This window comes from Syngnathus acus, chromosome 22 (assembly GCF_901709675.1).
Source record: "Syngnathus acus chromosome 22, fSynAcu1.2, whole genome shotgun sequence".
NCBI classification, from domain to species: Eukaryota; Metazoa; Chordata; class Actinopteri; order Syngnathiformes; family Syngnathidae; genus Syngnathus; species Syngnathus acus.
Genome location: NC_051106.1, coordinates 5,869,037 through 5,889,996, shown reverse-complemented (window position 1 = coordinate 5,889,996; position 20,960 = coordinate 5,869,037). Strand labels below are relative to the sequence as shown.

The window sequence follows — 20,960 nt, the reverse complement described above, 5'->3', positions numbered from 1 at the left end:
CCAATCGCATCATAATACATTTAAGACCGCCCAATCAATCGTCACGTAATACGGAAGTGTGCCTTTGTTTTCGTCGTTTATTCAAGCTACAGGGTCATGGAGACATTAAGCTTGTAACGCATATCTTTTATTTCTGTTCACAAAACAGATAAGCAGAATAAAACAGACGACCCGTTAAATATATCCAATAAGGTAAGACGTCTGTTTATATTGCAGTTGACTGATTTTGAAATCGTAATCATATTCGCTCATTTCTTGAACGTTACTAAATCTAATTAATTTGATTATGACGTATTGACTGATTGAAACAGAATGATCGACGACTTCGAGAAACAGGAGCTTCGCAGCAGCGGGGAGCTCTGGTCCCAAATCTGCGGTCCCAGCCAGCCAGGGATACAAGTTGAGATCTCCCCGAACAACAACACCGTCTTCCACGACTCTTTCCAGCCGGTGGCAAGGCAGGGCAATGACCAGTCTAACAAAACACACGCCACTGCCTTCCCGAGTGCTCAATGGGAACCCATGGAGGATTCAGAGACCTACATTGCCAGTTTAGGTTTGATTGTTTTGCTCCTTCCCACCTACAGCATCAATGTTAGCTAGAAATGGAAGCTCTTTTTTTTTCTTTACACTCCTGTTTTTGTGTCTCAGAGAATCGCCTGAAGAAGCTCAAGGGGCAGTCCAGCGACGTCACCTCCAGGGACATGTTACGCTCCTTGTCTCAAGCTAAGAAGGAATGCTGGGATCGATTTCTGCATGATGCTCAGACCTCTGAGCTCTTCCAAAGCAACGACATGGATGAAAGGTATTAGGGGGAAGTAAAAGCACAAACAACTTAAGGTCCAACTTGAGCAGGAACATATCTGGAAATTACCAATATTTAAGCATTAAACAATGTACCATTGACTTGTCCCCCACTTTCGGCAGTGCTGTTGAACACTTCAAGAGGTGGCTGGTTCCAGAGAAAGTGGCCATCAGCGCTGAGGAACTGGAATATCTGCTCAGGCCGTCTCAGACCAAGGAACCCTCTCAAGTGGAACAGCAGGCGGAGCATGGGGATGCTGTGGAAGTGCGTCCCAACACTGAGGAAGAAGAGGCTCACACTCCTGAAAAATGACACTGAAACAAAAAAAAAGTCAAGCATGCCAAAAATGGCTCTCACAGGTCATCAGCTGCGCTTCCTCCTGTTATTCCTTGTTCATCATGTCGATGTTTTTTAACTGATGCTAATGAAGACCACCTGAAATATAAAACTGTAACATAGATGCTTACATTCATGTAAAAATGCACTCATTTGAAGGTGATTTGATCACCTTATTGTATTGATTTTGTCCTTCCATTGCAAGTAAATCAACGTGACTTTGATGGTGGCTGGATGTTTTTCAAGTTCTTGACCCCATCTAGCGGCGGAAGTCGGAAGTAAACTTTTTGCATCTCATAAAACCCCAAAGGCCAAGAAATGTAGCTCAAGGCACTGCTGTATTTGATTGTTACGTGTCAATCATCAAATTTCTATTATATTCCCCCAACCAAATCCAATGAGCAATATTCTCTCAATATGGCAACGGATTTTAATCATATACTTCACGTGACTGTTGTAAAAGGTTAAAAGGAACGCTTTTAGCGCTTTCTGCGGCAGCTATGACATTTGCACTTCATGCATAAATTGTGATGCGTTTAAATGTCAAACAAAACATTACTGCCATGTTTGATAGCAATGCCCGCACAAAAGGCATACGGAAAATGACAGCCCACAACTCTAAGAGTTGTCCACACCTCTAAATAAGATGATGAGCAGTGAAACAAGCTGTCAAATAAAACCTTATAAACTGTTATAAAAAGCCTTACAACAATCCACTTTGGTTTTGTTCCCTTAAAACCCATGGAAGAGAAAATGGGCAAATCCCTGTAAAAATAAAAAAAGAATCTGTGACGAATCATATTCAAAGTGACGTTAAAACCTGTACAGTTTCGTTAAAAATGGTCAGGGGTGTGTTCACTTTCATTATTCAGTACTAAAAAGTCATGCTGGAACAAGGTGTTATTTAACCGGCTCTTAAATGCAAACGGTTTACCTCCTGCTGATGTTCAAGACCTCATTGCCTGATTGAGTGGCGCCACAGGGCTGACTAGTCGTCATACATAATTCATATAGTCCTGATGATTAAACTTTCTTGCATCTGCTTTATTTTCACCTTCAAATGTCAAGCAACATTGACTTTTTTTAATGTTGGTGTCCAAAGTCTCTGTCCGCTGCATGTGCCGCATGCACTGATCCGCTACAGTTAAGTGATTCTCAAAATTGATACCACTATTGATACGTAGAAATTTTTTTTTTTTCCAAGTGTCACCAGTTCTGAATTACTAATCAAATTAAAGTGTTGGAAATTGTTTTCTCTATTTGATGGCGCAATTATAAAATGCCAGGGTGAATTTTTGGGTCTCCTGTAAAGTGGAGTTTGACTAGCGCGCCCTCTCGTGGACAGCAACTATTCCTACATGAATCAACATGATTGGGTCAAGTTAACAGTACATACGAACAATCACATTGACGCCTATGAACAGTTAAAAGTCTAACTTACAAACTCCACACACAGAGGCAACTTGAACTCATATATTATTTATTACAATTAAATATTTGTCTTATATTACAGCGGTCCATTTTGTTCAATTCAAATAAACTGTGCTGTGATTAATATTTCCAAGATACTTCCAAAATGCCATGCAAGAGAATACAAACTAACAGCTCACACTAGAAACAATGTCGCTATTTGATTTTCAACGTTCTTCTACACCCAGAGGAATGATATTCATAAATTCATATTTCTATACTTTCCCCTTTTGTCTCTCTCTTTTTTTTTTTTTGGTGCAATTCAACATGAGACCAGTGTCTTCTGACTTAAATGACAGAAAAGGCATTTGGAAGTTACATCAAAAATAAACACTAACTGCTCACATTTCTGTTCTTGGAAAAACACTTGGAATATATATTTATATATATATATATTATTAAATATGGGTTTACAGGAACAGGCACAGAGGACCAATTAAGACATCTAAGTATCACACGTTGATTCATCAGGAGAGCTGAGCGACTTCTAAGGCCATACTGCATGTATACTGCACTCTACTGTACTGTAAGAACACCCAGTGGGATTTTTTTTCATCAATTGATTAACGCTTTAGCAAAGCGGTCGTACTTCATCCACCCAACGCAACTCACACCGACTGAATGTTCTCACTGGAATTCAGTGGGAAATCATACAAAAAGTTAAGCGCTGTATTATATCCAAAAATATGTGCCACTTTCCTCAACGACAAACATCGAAACAAGCTTTTGTGCAAGCCAACTGCTCCACTAAAATAAATGGTCAAATTTTGCATCCTTGTCTAAAACGAGTATATTACATTTGCATTATAAATATTTTTTTTTGGAAAAAAAATAAATCAAAGTGGTTTGGGCAAAGTATTTTATGCAACAGTTTGATTATTAAAAACATTACTGAGAAATTATTTCCAATTCAAAGATGTCAAATTTGTGTGTGTATAGATTTTTTGCACGTCCCTATTAACTTTTTGTAAAAACAGATTAAAAAAAAGTCTGTTTCATATCAGTCCAATTAAAATAATTTTTGTTTCTTTTAAATAATAATTCAATAATTCAACCAAAGAACACTGGTAAGAAAAAAATAAATAAAAAAAAAATCACAAAATCTGACAATATTTGCTTGACAGCCATATAGGTTTTAATTTGTGCTCACTGGTATGTAGCAAGATTTTTAGAAAAATTAGATCAGCAAAAACCTTCCATCGAGCCACAAGCATTAAGTTCAAACCTAACAGGAGGCGAAAGCTTTATTTTTTTTCTCTCTGCGAGGACTAAGAAGAAGGGTAAACTACTTTGGAAGATGTACTTCAATGGCTCTGATCGTCAAACAAGCCCTCACAGTATACACACTACTCCCAAAAAATTTGGAATATTCGGCTTTCGGGTGAAACTAAAAGATGACCCTAAAATGCGCTCTACAGTTTAAAACCATTCCGGTCTCGCTAAAATGTCACCCCAAAGCTGAATACTGTACACCAAACATTTTTTTTTGTGAGTAGTGTACATATTGCAAAAAGGAGAGTGCAGCTAAATGGGGAGGCAACTTGTAATTTCCTCACCTCTAAAAAGCCTTCTTTTAAAATGACCTCTAGAAAATAAATTAGACTTTTATTCTCTCTCTAATAAATAAATAGTCTATCTTCTCGCGAACGTAGAGGAATAAATCATTGATCACGTCATCTAAAATCTACCGAATACATGTGTCAGCGCGTGGAGAATAAGAATATAGTAATAGTATTAAGTCTGACGGCGTCTGCACTTTGCTTTTTCTCAATTTAGGATTTTTTTTTTTTTTTTTTTTTTTTTTTGAGTGCACATGTGCGTCACAAAGTGGAAAATCTCCTCTGAGGTCATTTAAAAATGTGACATGAAAGCTTGTTTTTATTTTTAAATATGAATACTTTTTGCAACTACCTGCACATTAAAATACTTGATCAATATCATGATCGATGGCTTCTTTGAAGGGACTTTTGTTGAGTGGTTATTGAGCCGTTAGCTTGTTGTTGCTTTGCCGTGATAACTCTTGAGTTTCTCCAATATACGGTCATGTGATTCTTTCTATCCTGTCAATGCTGCGTAGACGAGCGACTAATAAAGTTTTCAATTCATTTATATTTGTTGACGTTTACATTCGTTTAATAGCTGTTCATTACAACTAACCAAGTTAGTTTCAGATGTTAAGCTAAGTTATTATTAGGTCCACTTTCAGACAAATTTGGGTGAAATATTTTTTTCTCGCTCCTAATTTACGTCTATGCTAACATAAGTTAGCATTTGGTGTACGTGCTACGATGACCCTGTCGCATTTTGAATAAAATCATTTACAAATTTTGTTAGATTTTTTTTTTTTTTTTTTCCATTCAATTTTTTTTAAAATTAGGATTTGTGACATCATGTAGCTAACAGCCAATGAAGATGCCATTTATAAAATTCTAACTTATCATAAATAATCACATATACGAGTGGCGGCGATCCTTTCTCTCTCTCCATCTTTAAGTGTGATCTTTGCATGATGGCATGATGGTTAAGTCCTACATTCACAGTAAGGAATCTCTTTTAAAGAGCAATGAGGAAAGGAAAGGCCTCTTATGTTGCGTCTGTGTAAGAGTGATAGGCAGATACTTTTCCGTGAGTCACGTATAAGCTCCTTCAAATCCATCAAATGGCACATTTCTAAGACCTGCAGGAGAAACGTTCCGCACAGAGCGCACTCAAAACGAGAAGCCGCGCGTGATTAAAACCATTTGGACGGCCATTATCGCGCCGATGCAACGCGTCAGACCTCAACGTTGACTTCACAAGTGTGTGTCGTGTCAGTGTGAAATTTCAAAGAGAAACTAATCTCACGTTCCTTCATCTTCAAACCTCCAGGCCCTCACTTTCGCAGGCAGCGGAGCTCATTTAAGCGGAGGCGGATCAATCCACCTTATCTTCACGTCTCTGTGTTCGGCGTGGAGCTACTGCAGGTTCTTGAGGAGGCGTCCGTAGCGGAAATCGTAGACGTGGCGACAGAAAAACACCAGCTCTGGGTCCACGTCATCCGGCACGCAGCGGTGGCTGGGAGCGGCGTGGCCCACGGCGGGGGGGACCAGGTGGGACGCGGCGCTGTCGGGTACGCCCTCCCCTCGCCGTTTTACCAAGGCACAAAATCTGGAAATGGGGAATATTATCAATATTTTCAGCGAGATTTCCGCTGCATAAAAATATATATCTTTTTTTTCTTACCGACAATACTGTGCCAGTGTCAGGACATAGCATTTGTCTTCAATACAGGCCACGCTGTTCACATCTTGGTGACGGGACGCAAAGATCTCATTCTGTGGATATTTAGCGTGGATGTTTTAAATCCCGCCCACTGAGCTGTGCATAGTCAGTCTATGACATCATTAGGAAACAAAAAATAATTTGCTCGTCACCTGACAATGCACATTAAGGCTGCGTCCTCCTTGTGTGTGTTCTGGACGGTAGTACCAAAACAAACTCATCATCAACTCTCCTGGAAATAAAACAAAAACAAACATACAATATAAACTCAGAAAAGTTTTAGGAACCCAGAATGCACTGAAAGTTTAATTGTCACGTAAAGTACGTCGGGCTACCTGTCTCAGGCTCCTCCCACAGCGCTGAGATCTTTGCCACATAAGGCAGAGACTTTTTCCTGGGCCCGGACTTCAGCAGGACCGTGTCCCTGACCTGGATCAGCTCGCCGTCCCGTTCGACTCCTTGGTAACACTTCTTCGGCGCCAGAGCTTCCTCTCCCTGGGATGATACAGGTAGCAGGAAGATTTGCAAGTCTGAATCATTCAATACAGAGTTGTGGGTACGTACCACAGAGAAAACGTCTTTTTCAAAGGGGGGGGCCGACGGGCCGCCAGCCGTTGGTGCTTTTTTGGCGTCCGTTCTTGGGCTGCTTGGCAAGCGCTTGTCCTCTGGCGCCGCCGGAGCCCAGCTTCTGCTTTTTTTCCTTTTTGAGCGGGAACACAAGCGAGCTGATGCTGCCCGTGTCGCGGGCGCCAGACCGGGACCCGCTGGGAGGCTTGGCGCTCTGCGGACACTCCTTGGCCACTTGCAGCGGAGGCTGCGGTTGGCTGGGGTCGGACAGAGGCGTCTGAACGGGGGGCACTGATTGGCCGGCTGGAGGCACTGCGGGAATGGGGCAGCCGGTGAGGATTCTCGGACTGGGACAGATGGAGATGGAGGACGGGCTGCGGTGGTCGTTGAGGCTTGATGAGTAGTCGTCTGAAGGAGAACAGAGAAGGTAGCCAAAGACAACGGACACTTTATTAGGTACGTCGAGACTCCACTCACCTCTGTTGATGCCACGGCCGCATTTGGCGCAACCTCCTCGAGGAATTGCCGGAATCACGCTGCTGTAGGTGGAATAGCCGTTGATCCTGCAGGGCTCTCCGTAGCACGCTTCCACGGAGGTGCAGCAGTAGACCGGATGAGAAATCCCTGAGGGCTGCGGACCAGAGCTGGGCAGCAGTTTGGGTCTCTTGCTGCTCTTTGGACACAGAGCGAGGGGCGTCATGGTGGACGGCGAGCTGTCCGGGTGGCTGAAGTGGACGCAGTAGCTCGGGAAGCATACGTACGCGTGCGGCGTGATGGTTATGGCTGCCGGGTGGTGGAGGTGGTGATGGTGGTGGTGGAGGTGGTGGTGGTGGAACACCTCGGAGAGCGAGCCTTCGTCATCGGGCTCCTTGACCGCCTTGTTCTTGAGGAAGAGGGCCAGTCTGTGACAATATTCCACGCATCTCTCCCGGCTGCAGCAGTAGCAGGGCGACACGTCCGTCTCCCCCTGCTCCTCTTTGATTGTTTTTAAGGAGAACCCCAGAGCCGAGCCGCAGTGAAGAGGAGTTTTTAAACAATCCTGTCCACCGGACTTCCACTCGGGATCCAAAGCCTCCGTCTTGCAAAGACTACAGAAACCCGGATCCTCTTTACCCTGTTTAATGTGCTTTAGCTGCTCATTGTGTTTTGGATTTGTTCTTCTTTTGGTCTGCGGTGTTGCTCCACTTAAAGGCTTACCACTAATCTCAACCTGAGTTAAAGCCTCGGCTTTACTTTCACTAGCGGGCTTGGACTCCTGCTTCTTTTGCCGCTTGCTCCCGTAGAGCGAACCGGTGAGTTTGAGCAGCGTGGCGGCGGTGAGGCCCGCTTGACGGCGAGGGGTCGGGGCAAACAAAGCCAACCAGTCCACCGGCGGCGCCTCGGCCTTTTGTTTTTTACGACTTTCCTTCACGTCTGCTTTTCCTCCCCGAAGAACCTTTTTGGCTTTATGAGGTCTGCTTTCACCTTTCGACGGCGCTTCGTTGGACTCTTTCTTAATGAGACTGGATGCCAAGGGGTCGGCCCTGTAGAGCAGCAGGCTGTTGACGGCCTCTGCGTTGAGGGAAGCCATTCTTCTCCTGCGAGGCTCGGGAACAAGCGGGGGCCACGTCAGCATGGTGTCGGATTTGCTACTTTTTGCTTCCAGTGCTTGTTGATAAGCAGATTTTTTGAACTTTTGATGAGTTTTGGTCAGTTTCTTCTTGGCCTTGACGCTGGGTTTCTGTCCATCCTTCTGCTTCCCTGCAGTTGCTTTCTCCTCCAACCGGGTGAGCAGAACACAACAGTCCAACGCATCTCCAACTTTCCCCGCCAATGTCTTCTTCCGAAACGTGGGCGACTCTTTCTTCTTCTGCTTCTTTCTCCTCACTTCCTTTGTTCTATCTTTGCCTTTCCTCATCCCGCCTCCCTTTTCTCCGCCTCGCTTGCCATCTTTCGCTGGCTGGTGTCGCTGAGCTTTCACCATGTTCTCTACCTGGAGCGCAAAGTCCGTCCCTCGTCTTCATCAACGGGATTCGAAGACGCCGGCTGGAGCTCAGAGCGGCCTGATCATCGTGGATCGTCTCTGGGGGGGGGGGGGGGGGGGGGGTGGGGGGGGGGGGAAACAGAAGGAGTCGCTTACAGATTGCTCTGTGACGTGAACATAACAGACATTCATGATTTAGCGACAGATTTGCCAGCGAGATATTCCCCCAAGAGGATAACGGCCTCTTGGCTTTAAATATAAATGTAATGTGCAGAAGGTATCGTTATTTCATTAGGCTATGGATTAACACCTCGGGCCTAGTTAATGTGCAAATTTGCCCACACGAGCCGATGACATTGCTGCCAGAAGCCGTCTGCTTTTTATCACCATTTTCTACTCAGATTGATGACTCAAGTAGCCCACAAGGAACACAACTCAGTCACCAGGCCGGCGTAGCACAACAGCGCACGTCAATGATGTATTCTTGTTTGTTCTAGCTGACGGATGCTTTTAGCGATGAGTTGGGATCTGTGCTTCAATGCCACGCCGATTCAATTGACGTCACATGTGCGCAGATGAAAGCTCACCGACTTAAGTGCCTTCCCAAAAGGCTGGCTCAATGGATATAAAATATTATTTATTTTTAATGCCTATAAAATTCCCCCTAAAAATAATACAGGAATAATAAATAAATAAATAAATAAATAAATAAAAAATAATAAAAAATATATATATATCATATAATAAATAAAAATAATTTTATGACACGCAACCCTAATAACAAAAAAAATGCTCGGTTTTACTGTAATAATTACGTACAATTATATTTTAAATCAACAGCAGCAGACTTTTACGTCTTCACAAACGATTTGGTGAAATTCTACAAGTTGATCAAAGTACGAAAATAACTGTCAAATCTTGAGTGGCCACCAACTGTTCTCAAAGCATTTAACGGCTGCCATTGGCCTTATTGTTGCACGACTGTGAAGCATGAAATGCAATTTATCAGAGGGAGAAATGTAATTTGAAGATAACAAGAGGACACGGGGAGGGGGAGATGCACGGCAGGTTTGTGTGTGCCGATATCAAATCAAAGCGCATACACAGACATGCAGAGTGGAAAGACCAGCATCCTTTATTAATAAGATGTGGTCGTACACAAACTGGACATAAACGTTAGCGTCTCAAAAGCAAGTGACATTTTAATGGACATTTGAACCCAAATCTCCTGACTGTGAAGCTGACACGCTAACCACTATTCACTGTGAGGCCAGAAAAACACCTCGACTAGTCAATTCAGACACCTAAAATAAAAAAGAGAGAGGAACCCACTTAAATTTATACTTGGTGAAAGCTTCTATTGACTTAATTACAGCATTCGGTCTTCTCGGGTAGGAGTCTGTCAGCATTTCTCCTACTCTGGCATGCAAAAGCATTCTAAATGCATCACATGATGAGGGTGGTGCAGAGACCCTCTTTAGCTCACCTCGCTAATGTTCAATTGGATTTTGCCACACTCAAATGAAAAGATAATAGAGGTGAAATATTATGTTTTAAAAGTTTGTCATTTGTGAGTGTATCTATGATGATGACTCGTCAATGCAAATTTGGACATTTCTTTTAATTGTACCGTTTATGATACCTTCTTCAAAATTCACTCCAGCTTCAAAGTTGAGCTACTGCCACAGTAAATACAATTTTATTCTTGTAACATTGTAGAAGGGAATTTCCCAGAACACAGATAACAGTCTTTCTATATATGTATCTCTTTTTTCATAATGGATTTTAAACGCTGCAGAAATTGGAAACAATTGTATGTTTATGATCACAAGGCGGCTCAGTGTGACAGCAGCTGCCGTGTTAAGAGCGCTTGCGTGGATTCTGCATTGAGCGTTAGCAGACCGCAGATGTGCACCATTCGGACTATATTTCAGGTTTACGTCAGTATGTGTTCCAAGAAGGATTGGGCATCGGTCCAATTTGGGAAATTTCAGTTTTATGATTCTGATTCTTAAGAATAAAAAGTTTGCATGATTTATATGAGGCCATTAACTATTTTTATTATTATTTGTATTACTTTTTTATTTATTTAAAATAACGGGGGAAAAATTGTAAGTTCATATTTCTTGATTCATTTAGAAAATTATAGTTATTAATTTCCAATTACCATTTGGTAACTGAAACATGTTAGGCTTGATTTATTTCTGACCTCAGAGTGGAAAATTGTGAATGAGGCTCGAAATTCCTTCCATTCAAAATTTAAACAGGCTTACATGCTATTCCATGATGAGCTCCATATTCCAAAATAAAAAACAAGACATGTACCACACGTGCAGCTCTTTCCAGAAATCCCTACAGTTCCTTTAATGTTACCCCTCTTTGCATCCTCCCTGACCGGTTTTCTTCTCGACCTTTCAGAAATCCAGCAGTGATGTCCAAATATTATTATGACACATTTTATCCAGGTGTTGACAAGATTCCTAATTTGCGCTATTAGCTTGCGTTCATGCCTTTTGTGTGGATGTTTTTTTTCTTTAGGCCGTGGGCGAGTATAATGTCAAGAAAATGAGAGATTCCCACTTTATTCTGGGTTAATCAGAGTCACTTAGTCTAAATGTTATTCCTGAAATCTGACTGTCATAACGCCATTACGCACACGCCGAGAAATTCTATGGGCGGGCAGGCAAGGCCGACATGTCACATTAATTGGGATGCGCAAACCTGAGAAATTCAAAATTAATACCCTTGCTCAGAGGCATTCCATACAGTCAAATCCAACAATGTTTCACCTGAATGTGAAAAGTTTTGACATGATTTATCTTCACATCTCACCGTCATACGTCACCACAACCTGACATTTTAAAAGAGGAGCGTTTTGACTTTTCGGTTCTACTGTAAAAGAATTTAAAAATCAATCACGTGGGGTTTGACTTAAGCAAAACATTTATGCTTTTCTATTTTTATAACTAGGAAGGAATGTAGAATGGCCCCTGAGGTTCACAAATCCACCTCTTAAGTCGAACAAAACTTCAGAATGGTCATGCGTGGCATTAAGACTTGAACAAGATCTCAACTCGTGAATTAAAGTGAGTTTTGCTTTGGTGGCAAAATGGCAAAAATCTGATAATGAACATAGATCAGGAAATTGTACACACTGTTCTGACTGCTTCATAAAACATGCCTTAAGTCATCCGTAATAACAAAAGGAACAAAATGTGCACCAAAAAAAAAAACATGAAAAGAAGCACTTGGTTTTTATTTCACCGTGTCAGCAAATGATGAGTACAAGCCCCCCCCATTCAAGTATTAATACACAACATATATATTTTTATTTACCATGCTGTCTATATTTAAGCAATTCCCTCAATTCCATTTTATTTACACGCCGATGACTTTTAAAATGTTGAGAAGTGAAAGTTGATGTCAGCTACATTTGGGATGTGGGAGGGGGTAACCAGCCCTTTAAATTGCAACACCTGTCAGGAGAATCCCTGCGGGGGCTCAGGGATTATTTAAAAGTGCTGAAAATAAAAATCCACAGCGATGGGAGGGGACAAGAATGACACGAAACCCTTATTAGAAGTCAACCTGCCATGCATGCGTCTATTTACTGGTGAAGTGGGAGCACACCACACGGGTGACTGCCAACGAGGGGGAGGAGGCAGGCAGGCTGGTTGGGGGGGGCGGGGGGTCAAACCCCTACAGAGCTATGGAGCATCACAGCTGGTGTGCAGCTTAGGTCCACTTTTCAACATTCAAAGCGTTTATTATCATATGAACAGTTGGGGAAACATGTTTCCACTGCGCAATACATTCTTACTGTGCTGTCCACATGGATGGCAAAATAATAGAAGGTATTAAGAGTTATCAAGCGAGATGATTTCTATCGTAAAAGATTTTCACGTAGCTCACTTTATCTCATTTAAGTTTGGATAAGAAACAATGTTCTACAGTACACCAGGGACCTCTAACCGCTGTGCTCATCAGGCGTGCCATGAGAAATAGTAAAATTTCACTTAATTGGTTCGGAAATCATGCATTACCATCAAACGATTAACCATTCTTCTCCATTCACGCCAGAGACTTATAGTGACAGGCAGAACTAGATGACAGAATAAACCCACTTTTGCAGAAAATTGGGTTTTTTTCCCCCCATCAAAATAGATCCATTGGTTCAATAAACACTGTTCTACACAACCACCAGCACCACCATCATCGTCACCACCGCCACAACCCCCATCATCATCATCATCGCACACCCTCACCACCTTGTAGGTCGATGCAAAAAGCGAACAACACACACCCTAGCTTCAGAATCCGCTGTGCTGTATAATTACAAGCAAAAGGTGGAAATAACATGTATTGTCATGAGTGCGTGAAAAGAGACTCGCCTACTTACTTGGCCGCGGTCAGTGACAGCATGCCGGGGCAGGAGTGCTGAGATGGGGGGGGGGGGGTCGAGAGAGAGCGGAAAAAGACGAGCGCAAAAGAGGCCGATCGTCGATCAATCCATCGCGGAGGCTCGGAGGAGTCCGCGCAAGGAGCTACGAATCACGGGCGAGTGTTTTCAGAGAAGCTCTGGAGCGATCATCTCCGCCTGGAAGCACCGCCACGGTTCATCGTCTAGCTTCCGTGTCCCGTCGCGATTTCCAACTAGACCCTGCGAGCGCGCGCGCACACGCACTCACGCGCACACAATAATAATAATCCCCCCCTCCCCGTTTCGTCGCTGCTGCTAGTTTAGTTTCCGTTTTCACTCGGGCTTCTGGTGTCGATCGGCGGAGTGAGAAGCAGGAGACGCGGTGAACAAATCGGCGTGCGGTGGGTGACCTACTTCCGAAGTGGCACAGTGGAGATGATATTCATGCGCTGGCGGCTGCGTGCATGCGCCGGGACATCTCTCCCCCGTCTTTCCAACGCCTAATCACTCCCACTACGCACCCAGTAAGCCACACTTGCCCGGAGAACGAACGCCCGTTTAATAGTGGGCCGTGCGTGCACATCAAGTGGCAAGCTCAAAGTCAAGCATTCGCACTGAAATGCTTTGGAGCAGGAAATATTTTTGAATTTGTTAAAAGTCTGGCACACTGGCAAGCTTTACCTTTTCACATCAAGATATGTAAATAGTTAAAGTAGTAAACTGTGTCAGGATTTAGAATCAAACAGTCAAATGGTGCTTTTTGTGCACCAAAGAATAAAATAGAATCCAGCATTGGAAATACTAAGATAGGCATTCAAAATATTAGAGTGTGACTGCTTTATGAATCAATACTTTTTAAAGTAATACTTTTCTTCTTCTTCTAGTGTTACTATTTCAGTCACAATCTGTGAGTGGAGAACAGAATGTGTGGCGAGTGTAATTGAGATTTTTTGCACAATCCTGTTATCACATGAACAGAAAAGCCGTGGATTCACAAAGATCATAGCATCACACCAAAGCATCAAGTCAGTAATCAATAATGAGTCACTCGGGAGTTAGACTCGATTCCTTTGTTTGAATGCGTTCAAATATACACGCTTGCCTTTTCTCTCTCAGAATTGCTGCGATGCATTTAAGTGCTCACGTTTATTTCCTCACCTTCTACCAGATTATTTTATCACTTTTTGGACAAAGGAGCAATTTATTGTAATATTCAGAGTTTCCGAATGTACAAAAGTACGTCAACTTTATGGTTCAAGGAAACAACGGGGCTTCCCCTAAAAAGTGCAGCTCATGTTAAACAAGCCCCTACAGTCACATAGTGATGGAAATAAGATGAGGTCAGATCCGTGTGAGAATTCTTTCACACAACAGCAACGATCGTTATATTCCGCTGTTTGACCAAATAAGTATTTTACGGTGTCTTTTCCGACATATTTGCAATTTGTGCAGCAGTGCAAAAGGATCAGCTGAAAACAAATATGATCAATAATGTCAATAATTACCACCAGGCGGTGAGTAAACACTGTAAATTATGATGATGATGTAACAGCGTCATAAAGCCAGGCCTACTGATGTTATCAGAAAATATGAGCGCTGCCAGCTCTCTAATTAACAAACATACAGCAATTGTCAGATTGATGACAGTCCATAATAAACATATTCAGCAATCTTTATTGGGCTCATTGGCTTTATATCCTCTTAATAACACGTGCGGTCTGATAATAACTAACCCTAATTTGATGACTGTATTTGAAATGAAAAAAGTCACAATGTGATCAGACCAAAAAATAAATAAAAAATCAACGTTAATTGTGATAAAAGCTGGCAACCCTCATCAATAGGAGCTTTACAGTGCACAGTTAGCGGCTGTAAACCAGCCGAGTGTGTGGAGGGTTAATGAGGCGTGGGCGACCGACCGCTGAGTGCTGACCTGCACTGTAATAACACACCGAGCAGGACAATTACGGAGAGCGCAACTCCAAGGTCTTACTTAAGTTGTTAACAATACAGTGCAAGCTCAGGTGTCCAACCCGAGGCGTGGGGGTCAGATTTGGCCTTGGATAGCATGTAACCTGACTGTAAAATAATAATGTTAATCAAATGTTTATTAAGATTTATGAATTTCACACATCGGAGTGTATTGCGTCTGTAAACAAGCATGGTGGAATTTAGTTTTGTGAATTACCATCAGCTAAAAATGGCAGAGGATATTCCCTTTTGTTCAAAAGCTTGCATTAGGCACAGAGAAGCTGCAGACATTTTTTAATGTGACTCATATTTGGATTTTCTTGTTCCCCTGAGCTGTTTTCTCATGCGCGTTCACCAACTAATTTCTGCTCTTGGGAATTTTGTGTGGGATTTTTTAGATTTTTTTTTAGTGTGTGGTTAAAAACTGGAAATGAAACTCTCAAGCACCAACTTTGTCCACTCACATCAAGTCAATCAGCATCATAGAAAGTGATTGTGTTCAACTTCCAGAGCACCCCTCCATCACTTCCTTACTCGACATTGACAGCTTTTTAACCAGAAGTGACTAAAGCTCCGCCCACCTGTCAAGCCCAAAGAGCACTAAGCACAGAACAGCTGGGCATCATCATCCTCCTCATCATCTCCGCTGCTGAAAATGGACTGGCAGCGCTAATGAATGCGAGCGTGGCTGTTTAATGTCAGTACAAGCAAACAGTGAGAGCGGCAGCATGACATGAAACACAAGCGCGATGATTCAAGTCATAATCCAGACATCGGAATCAATCGCCGCCATTTATCTTTGGAACATTTGAGCAACCTGCCTAATTGCCACTTGTGCAAACTGTAAGCGGCGCTTCTCTATGCGATCCGACGTGTTTGTGCAACATCAGCTTGCACCCTCCAGATGAATGGAATCAATGAGGAGGAATTGAGCCGCAGTCAGCAATTCTCCTTACAAAACACTTAAGCAAAATAAAGAAAATATCTCCTGACTGTTCAAATGCACTGCGCCATGGTCTCAACCTTGGAGGAGCAAACACTCGGGCACGGTGGAAATACCACAAATAATTTAGGAGATATTACCGTGTCGGCTCGCTTGGAATAACACATTTTGCTCGCAGATTGCTTCTCTCAACACGCTGGAAAAAGTTGACTTTACTTAATTGAGTTGACCGAAGGACGATGGAAGGTAAACATGGCCCGGTTATATGACTGATCGTTTCCTTTGGGAGGGGCAAAAATGGAGGTGTTGAAGAAGCAATATTGTAAAGTTAGTCCATCAATATTTGGTGTTTACATTTTGTGTCTAGTTGAGTTGTGCTTCAGGGTCATTTTACAAATAGTTTGCTTTCCCTGGTCCAAATCACAAATCACAACGTAAAAATGCGTCACAGCGAACAATTTGACGTCACTCTCATCTCTTAATGGTCACAAGAATGTAAACAGGATGAAGGTTGGCTAGCAAGTGATAAGTGAATAAAAAAAATAAGAAAAAAAACATTTCTCAGCTAAGGATTTCGTATGCCGTGTTCACACCGAGCAGGGATACGAACAAAACAAACAACACGAGCCTAATGTGAAAACGCGCCGAGACAAACAGAGCACTGAAACAAGTGCATTGAGACAAGCCTCGCTATCTGTGACAAGCATTGAGCGCGAGGCGGAGAGAAACAGGAGGCCTTCTGTCCCACTTGACATCCACGAATGGGTGGAGTTGTACAAGAAGAACCTTGCGCCTCAAATCAATAAAAGCTAAACTCCCCAACACTGAAGCTCTCTTCGGCCGGGACAGAGCGGAGCTTTCATAGCGGCTATGAATGCTGGAAGTAAAGATGTACGTGAATTTAAAGACCTAAAGCTGTCATAGATTGCTGATCCTTCAAAGTTTCATCGCAGACGCTGATTTCTAAAGACGCCTCTCAAGACATGCCTGACAGAAGTCGGAAATAGATGAAGACTGCATTCAGACAGAAGAGCGCCAGGGAGGAGCGGAGAGGGAATCATCACGTCTCATTCCGGAGGAGAAAAAAAAAAAAAGGCTCCTTGTAAATCACAGGGGCCATTTTTCACATTGCCGCTTTTCTATGCGTGACAGGCCCTCGGAGATACACGGGGAGCGCCGAGGGTGAGAACAAGGCGCCGGGAAAAATAAAGAGAGCGTGCGGGAGCCGCGGGGGAGGAAAGTACAAGGTAGTGATGGATTGAGATAGCGCTTCGAGATTGTCATCATCATGGTGAGCAAGAAGAGAAACCCTATCGCTGTGTTTCCAATCCAAGCTGAGTGAGGGGCAAATCGGGGGGTTGCCACCTGTCCGTCCGTTCGTCCGTCCACCTGCCAGGGCTTCAGTCATGCTCTTAGCGTCTGCCAAACCGAAGGTCGCTTTGGTGCTTTTTCACTGCGACGGGCTTCTGTTCCATTCCCCGAGCCACACATGGTTTAACACCCCCGCTCTTTTATGCACACACACACGCGTAAACAATCCCAGTTGTGTGCGATAAGTGAGAGACACCCCGTCTCCGTAAGGCCCTCTCATCCACTGCAGCTGTGAGGCGGCCGACAGCTGAGACCCGAGCGAGCCGCGGTTGTCGTTTCCCTCCCCACCGGGCTTCGCCTTCTCTTCTTCTGGCTTTCCACGAAGCAGACCTGTAATTTTCACAGCTGTGTCTTAGGCGCCGCTGCGCCAGGGCTAGGATGAAGCAAGCAGGAGGGGTAATGGCTAATGGCTTTGAAAGGCGCCTCAACAGCTTTCCACATCCTGAGCCACTGGAGGTTCATTCAAATCCAGAACCTTGAGCAGGAGTGAGATGCGGCTGTGAAGTCGTCAAGCAGGCGGACTGAACTGAAGCGTCCAAACTAGACGGAATTAAAACAAGAACAAGGTGGCATTTGTACAGCCACAGAGGATAATCCTGCTTTATTACAAACTAGCTCAAACTGTCTACGCTGGCTTGTTGGAACCTTTAAAGGTTAAAATTCTCATGTCAGTTTGCGTTGTTGTAGTCAGTCCTGTCTGATGCGCTGACATCACAATTCAATCATTTGCTAATTATGCAAGCTAGTTTTTAGTCTCAGTTTTTTCCCAACCTGGTCATTTCTTTCGTCAACTTTGAAGTGATTTCTTTTCAGACATTTGCCAGTTTGCACATTATTGGAGCATGACTTTTATGTACATCGTAAACAAATGGAGGAAGCGGTGGGATACATCAGGGCCCGTCTACGAGCGAGCATTCCGTTTCCTTAGTCTGACTTCCTGCTTCTCTCTATCAAACAGCCAAGAGGGCAGGGCTTGCATCTCCACATTTTTTTTTTTCCCATTGGCCCATGCGACACAAATGATGGTGCACCACAAACTCTGTATGAATGTAATCCAAATTCTTCTAGGCTGGGAGAATAATTCACAGTGGTCAGAAATTGCTCGACTGCAAAATATGATGCAATTTTCCGAAAAAGTGGCGATACGACTTAATATTAGTTCAGTAATTTCCAGCAACGCAAAAAGTGAATGTCGAGAGGAAGCAGAAGATTGAACGTAAACAAAAGGGGGCGTGCCGTTGCATTTATGATACAACTTGATGAACAAAAGGTCATTCATGCAGAGTGGCATGTTGTTTTCACTTTCTGAACGCCAACTGTTTGCTTGCCATTCAGGCGAGACAACAATGGCCCGCTGATGTTTAAACTGCTCTCTTGTGCACATGGGTTACATTCTCCATGATTCTACCATCTTCCATCAGATTTCAGGAAATACACGAGTGTGCCTCCACGCGTTCGGAGGCACGTAAATCGGCAGCGACCCGCCGGCTCGTCCCTAAAGACCACAACAGGACGCTTCTAGGGAAATAATGGGATTACGAGCGGGATTGATCTCCTGCTTTATAGCTCACATGTGGTCGCCGCAAGTCGGCCCGAAACGTCATGATGGGTCTGTCAAGGACGGAGCACAAAGCTGAAGTGCTATTGTCAGGCTTGTCTGTGCTTAATGGGCTTGACACAGCATTTATATACCAGAACTGGCCCGGCAGCTTGCGAATGTAATACGCCATGCATGAAACCACATTTGAGTATAGCTGATCATGTCTTTTTGAAAGTGAGATCTGAGCATTTAAAAACGCCACTGATAGGAAATTGATTCCTAACCTTTTCGTGTAAATGCTGACAGACCTTTAAAGAGCATTTTTATAGTTTTATCACAGCAGTTAACCTATTTTTATAACTGTATGGAAGGTTGTTCACAATGACAACTCGGGTGGCTCTGAATCAAACCCGGTCGATTTCAATTGTTTTTTATGGGGGGGATCCCAAAAAGGACTTTAGAGAACAGTCCACTTAACATAGTTTTTGAAACTCTGGCTTCCTCCCACACACCAAAGGAGGAACGTTAAGGGTCATTGAAGACTCTAAATTGTTCATAGGTGCGAACTTCACATGGTGCTGACAAGCAACCAGTCCAGGCTGAATGGAGGCTAACCAAAACACTGGAGATAACCATAATAATTAACATATTGTTAAATTAACACACTGTTTTTATTTTTTGGGATTATCCCAGCATTCTTCAAAGCCCAATTGGTGCATGTTTCCATGGAACTGTGGTGGAAACAGAAACTGTTCTTGGGACTATTCATCCCATTAAAATGGAAACATTTATGGCATGCATCATTTGTGTAGTTTGCAAAAATTCATGAGATTTTTAAATATTTCGATTTGTGTGTGTTTTAGGTCACTATTGGTAAAGTCATCAAATATCAGGATGAGTGAATGAAATTTAGAATATTTTCTATTATGGCAAATGGGTCAAATTGGCCCCAAACAGGAGGTTGAATTTGATTAAATGTGTACCACTGAGGTCGTCTCAATTAACCAAAGAGACTTGTCAAGTGATTTTGCTAAAAAAGAAAGTAAAACCTCAGCCAGGCTGCATCTCTAAACATTCTTGACAGCGAAACCTTTCAACCGTGCGTCGAGGCTCAAACTTGACACAAAGCTGTCAAACATGCATGACTAAGAATGACATTTTCACACTCAATCGACGCACTTCGATTAAATAAACACACAGGAAAGCACAAGTGATGCAAGTACAAACAACAAACTGTTTAGAAAAGAAGCAGGAAAAAAAAAAAAGAAAAGTTGCTAGCTACGCGGATCGCTACATCGGCGTGTAGCTTGGCGCACTACCCCGGCTTGCTCGCATCGTTCTCGGACACTTTGACGTTAGCGACTCGGTGTCTTACCTCTGATGCAAACGCTCTCCTTTCGTGGAAAGAAAAGTCAATTCCAGTAGTTGCAAGGAGAGGGACGTGTCAGGTGTACGCTTCCCGTGCACGGTCGCTCATGATCACTTGAAGCTCCTTTCAAAAAAAAAAAAAAGACACTCCAAACTGCCGAAGCTCCGCTGGTTGCACTTCCGACTGCTAATCCGAGTGGATGGCGCACACACAAGGCGGACGCAGCGTGCGTGGGGCTTGGAGTCAAGCAATCGCTGTGTGTCGTCTCCAGCGTGCAGGAAAAAAAAAAGCGAAAAAAGTACGGCTCACTTGTGCGTGTTTTTACATAACAGCATCATCCGCTTTTTTATGTTGACGCATCACGAAGAGAAAACATGGAGAGTTTCTTAAAGGGCCACACGGAGGGACGACACCATGACACCTTGCCTGGTCAACCACACATTCACATGTAACAGTACTTATATGTCAATCAATAATAATACGATACATAAATGCACATCACATATTGAAACTGTCAGAATTCACAAAACATAAAGTAACATTTGAGTGATCGTTAAGATGCAGTATTGTAAATTTATTTAAAGCTCCCATATTGGAGGAATAAAACTGAGTCCATTAAGGCTCACTAGTTACTAGTTGCAGTGACGTAATTGCTCACAATAGTTTTTGTTATGTAATGGGGGGGGGGGGGGAAAGCAGTAAATGTAAGTTGATGAACAGATCTATTTATTTTTGTGGAGCGCATGAGTAAGAAAACTAAACATGACAATATAGAACACCGTCACCACTCAAAACACTTGATGACAAGAGGCAATTGGGGTAATGAATGGCTTGAGTGGTTGAAAAGACAGGCACTACTTTTATCCTCTTGTCATGCATGCTTCCTTTAGTGGCATTATTTTCTCGAACATCCTTTTTTGAAACAATCAAGGAGTAATGTCCGT

The 20,960-nt window shown here is 43.1% G+C and overlaps 2 protein-coding genes across 2 annotated transcripts; one reads left to right on the top strand and one right to left on the bottom strand.

Annotated features, from left to right (window-relative positions):
* Positions 1-27: 27 nt before the first annotated feature.
* On the top strand, positions 28-1,376 carry ccdc32 (coiled-coil domain containing 32). The gene is made up of 4 exons (XM_037240712.1): positions 28-192; positions 312-556; positions 652-805; positions 928-1,376. Exons 2-4 carry the CDS (start codon positions 313-315, stop codon positions 1,115-1,117), a joined length of 588 nt encoding a protein of 195 aa, XP_037096607.1. The 5' UTR covers positions 28-192; position 312; the 3' UTR covers positions 1,118-1,376.
* A 1,228-nt stretch (positions 1,377-2,604) lies between these two features.
* Positions 2,605-20,372, bottom strand: bahd1 (bromo adjacent homology domain containing 1). Its single transcript, XM_037240709.1, is given in 8 exon segments — positions 2,605-5,758; positions 5,834-5,925; positions 6,025-6,104; positions 6,208-6,367; positions 6,437-6,466; positions 6,468-6,847; positions 6,917-8,501; positions 20,023-20,372. Coding segments are annotated over 7 exon segments (2,421 nt in total). The 5' UTR covers positions 8,403-8,501; positions 20,023-20,372; the 3' UTR covers positions 2,605-5,565.
* Between the last annotated feature and the right edge of the window lie 588 nt (positions 20,373-20,960).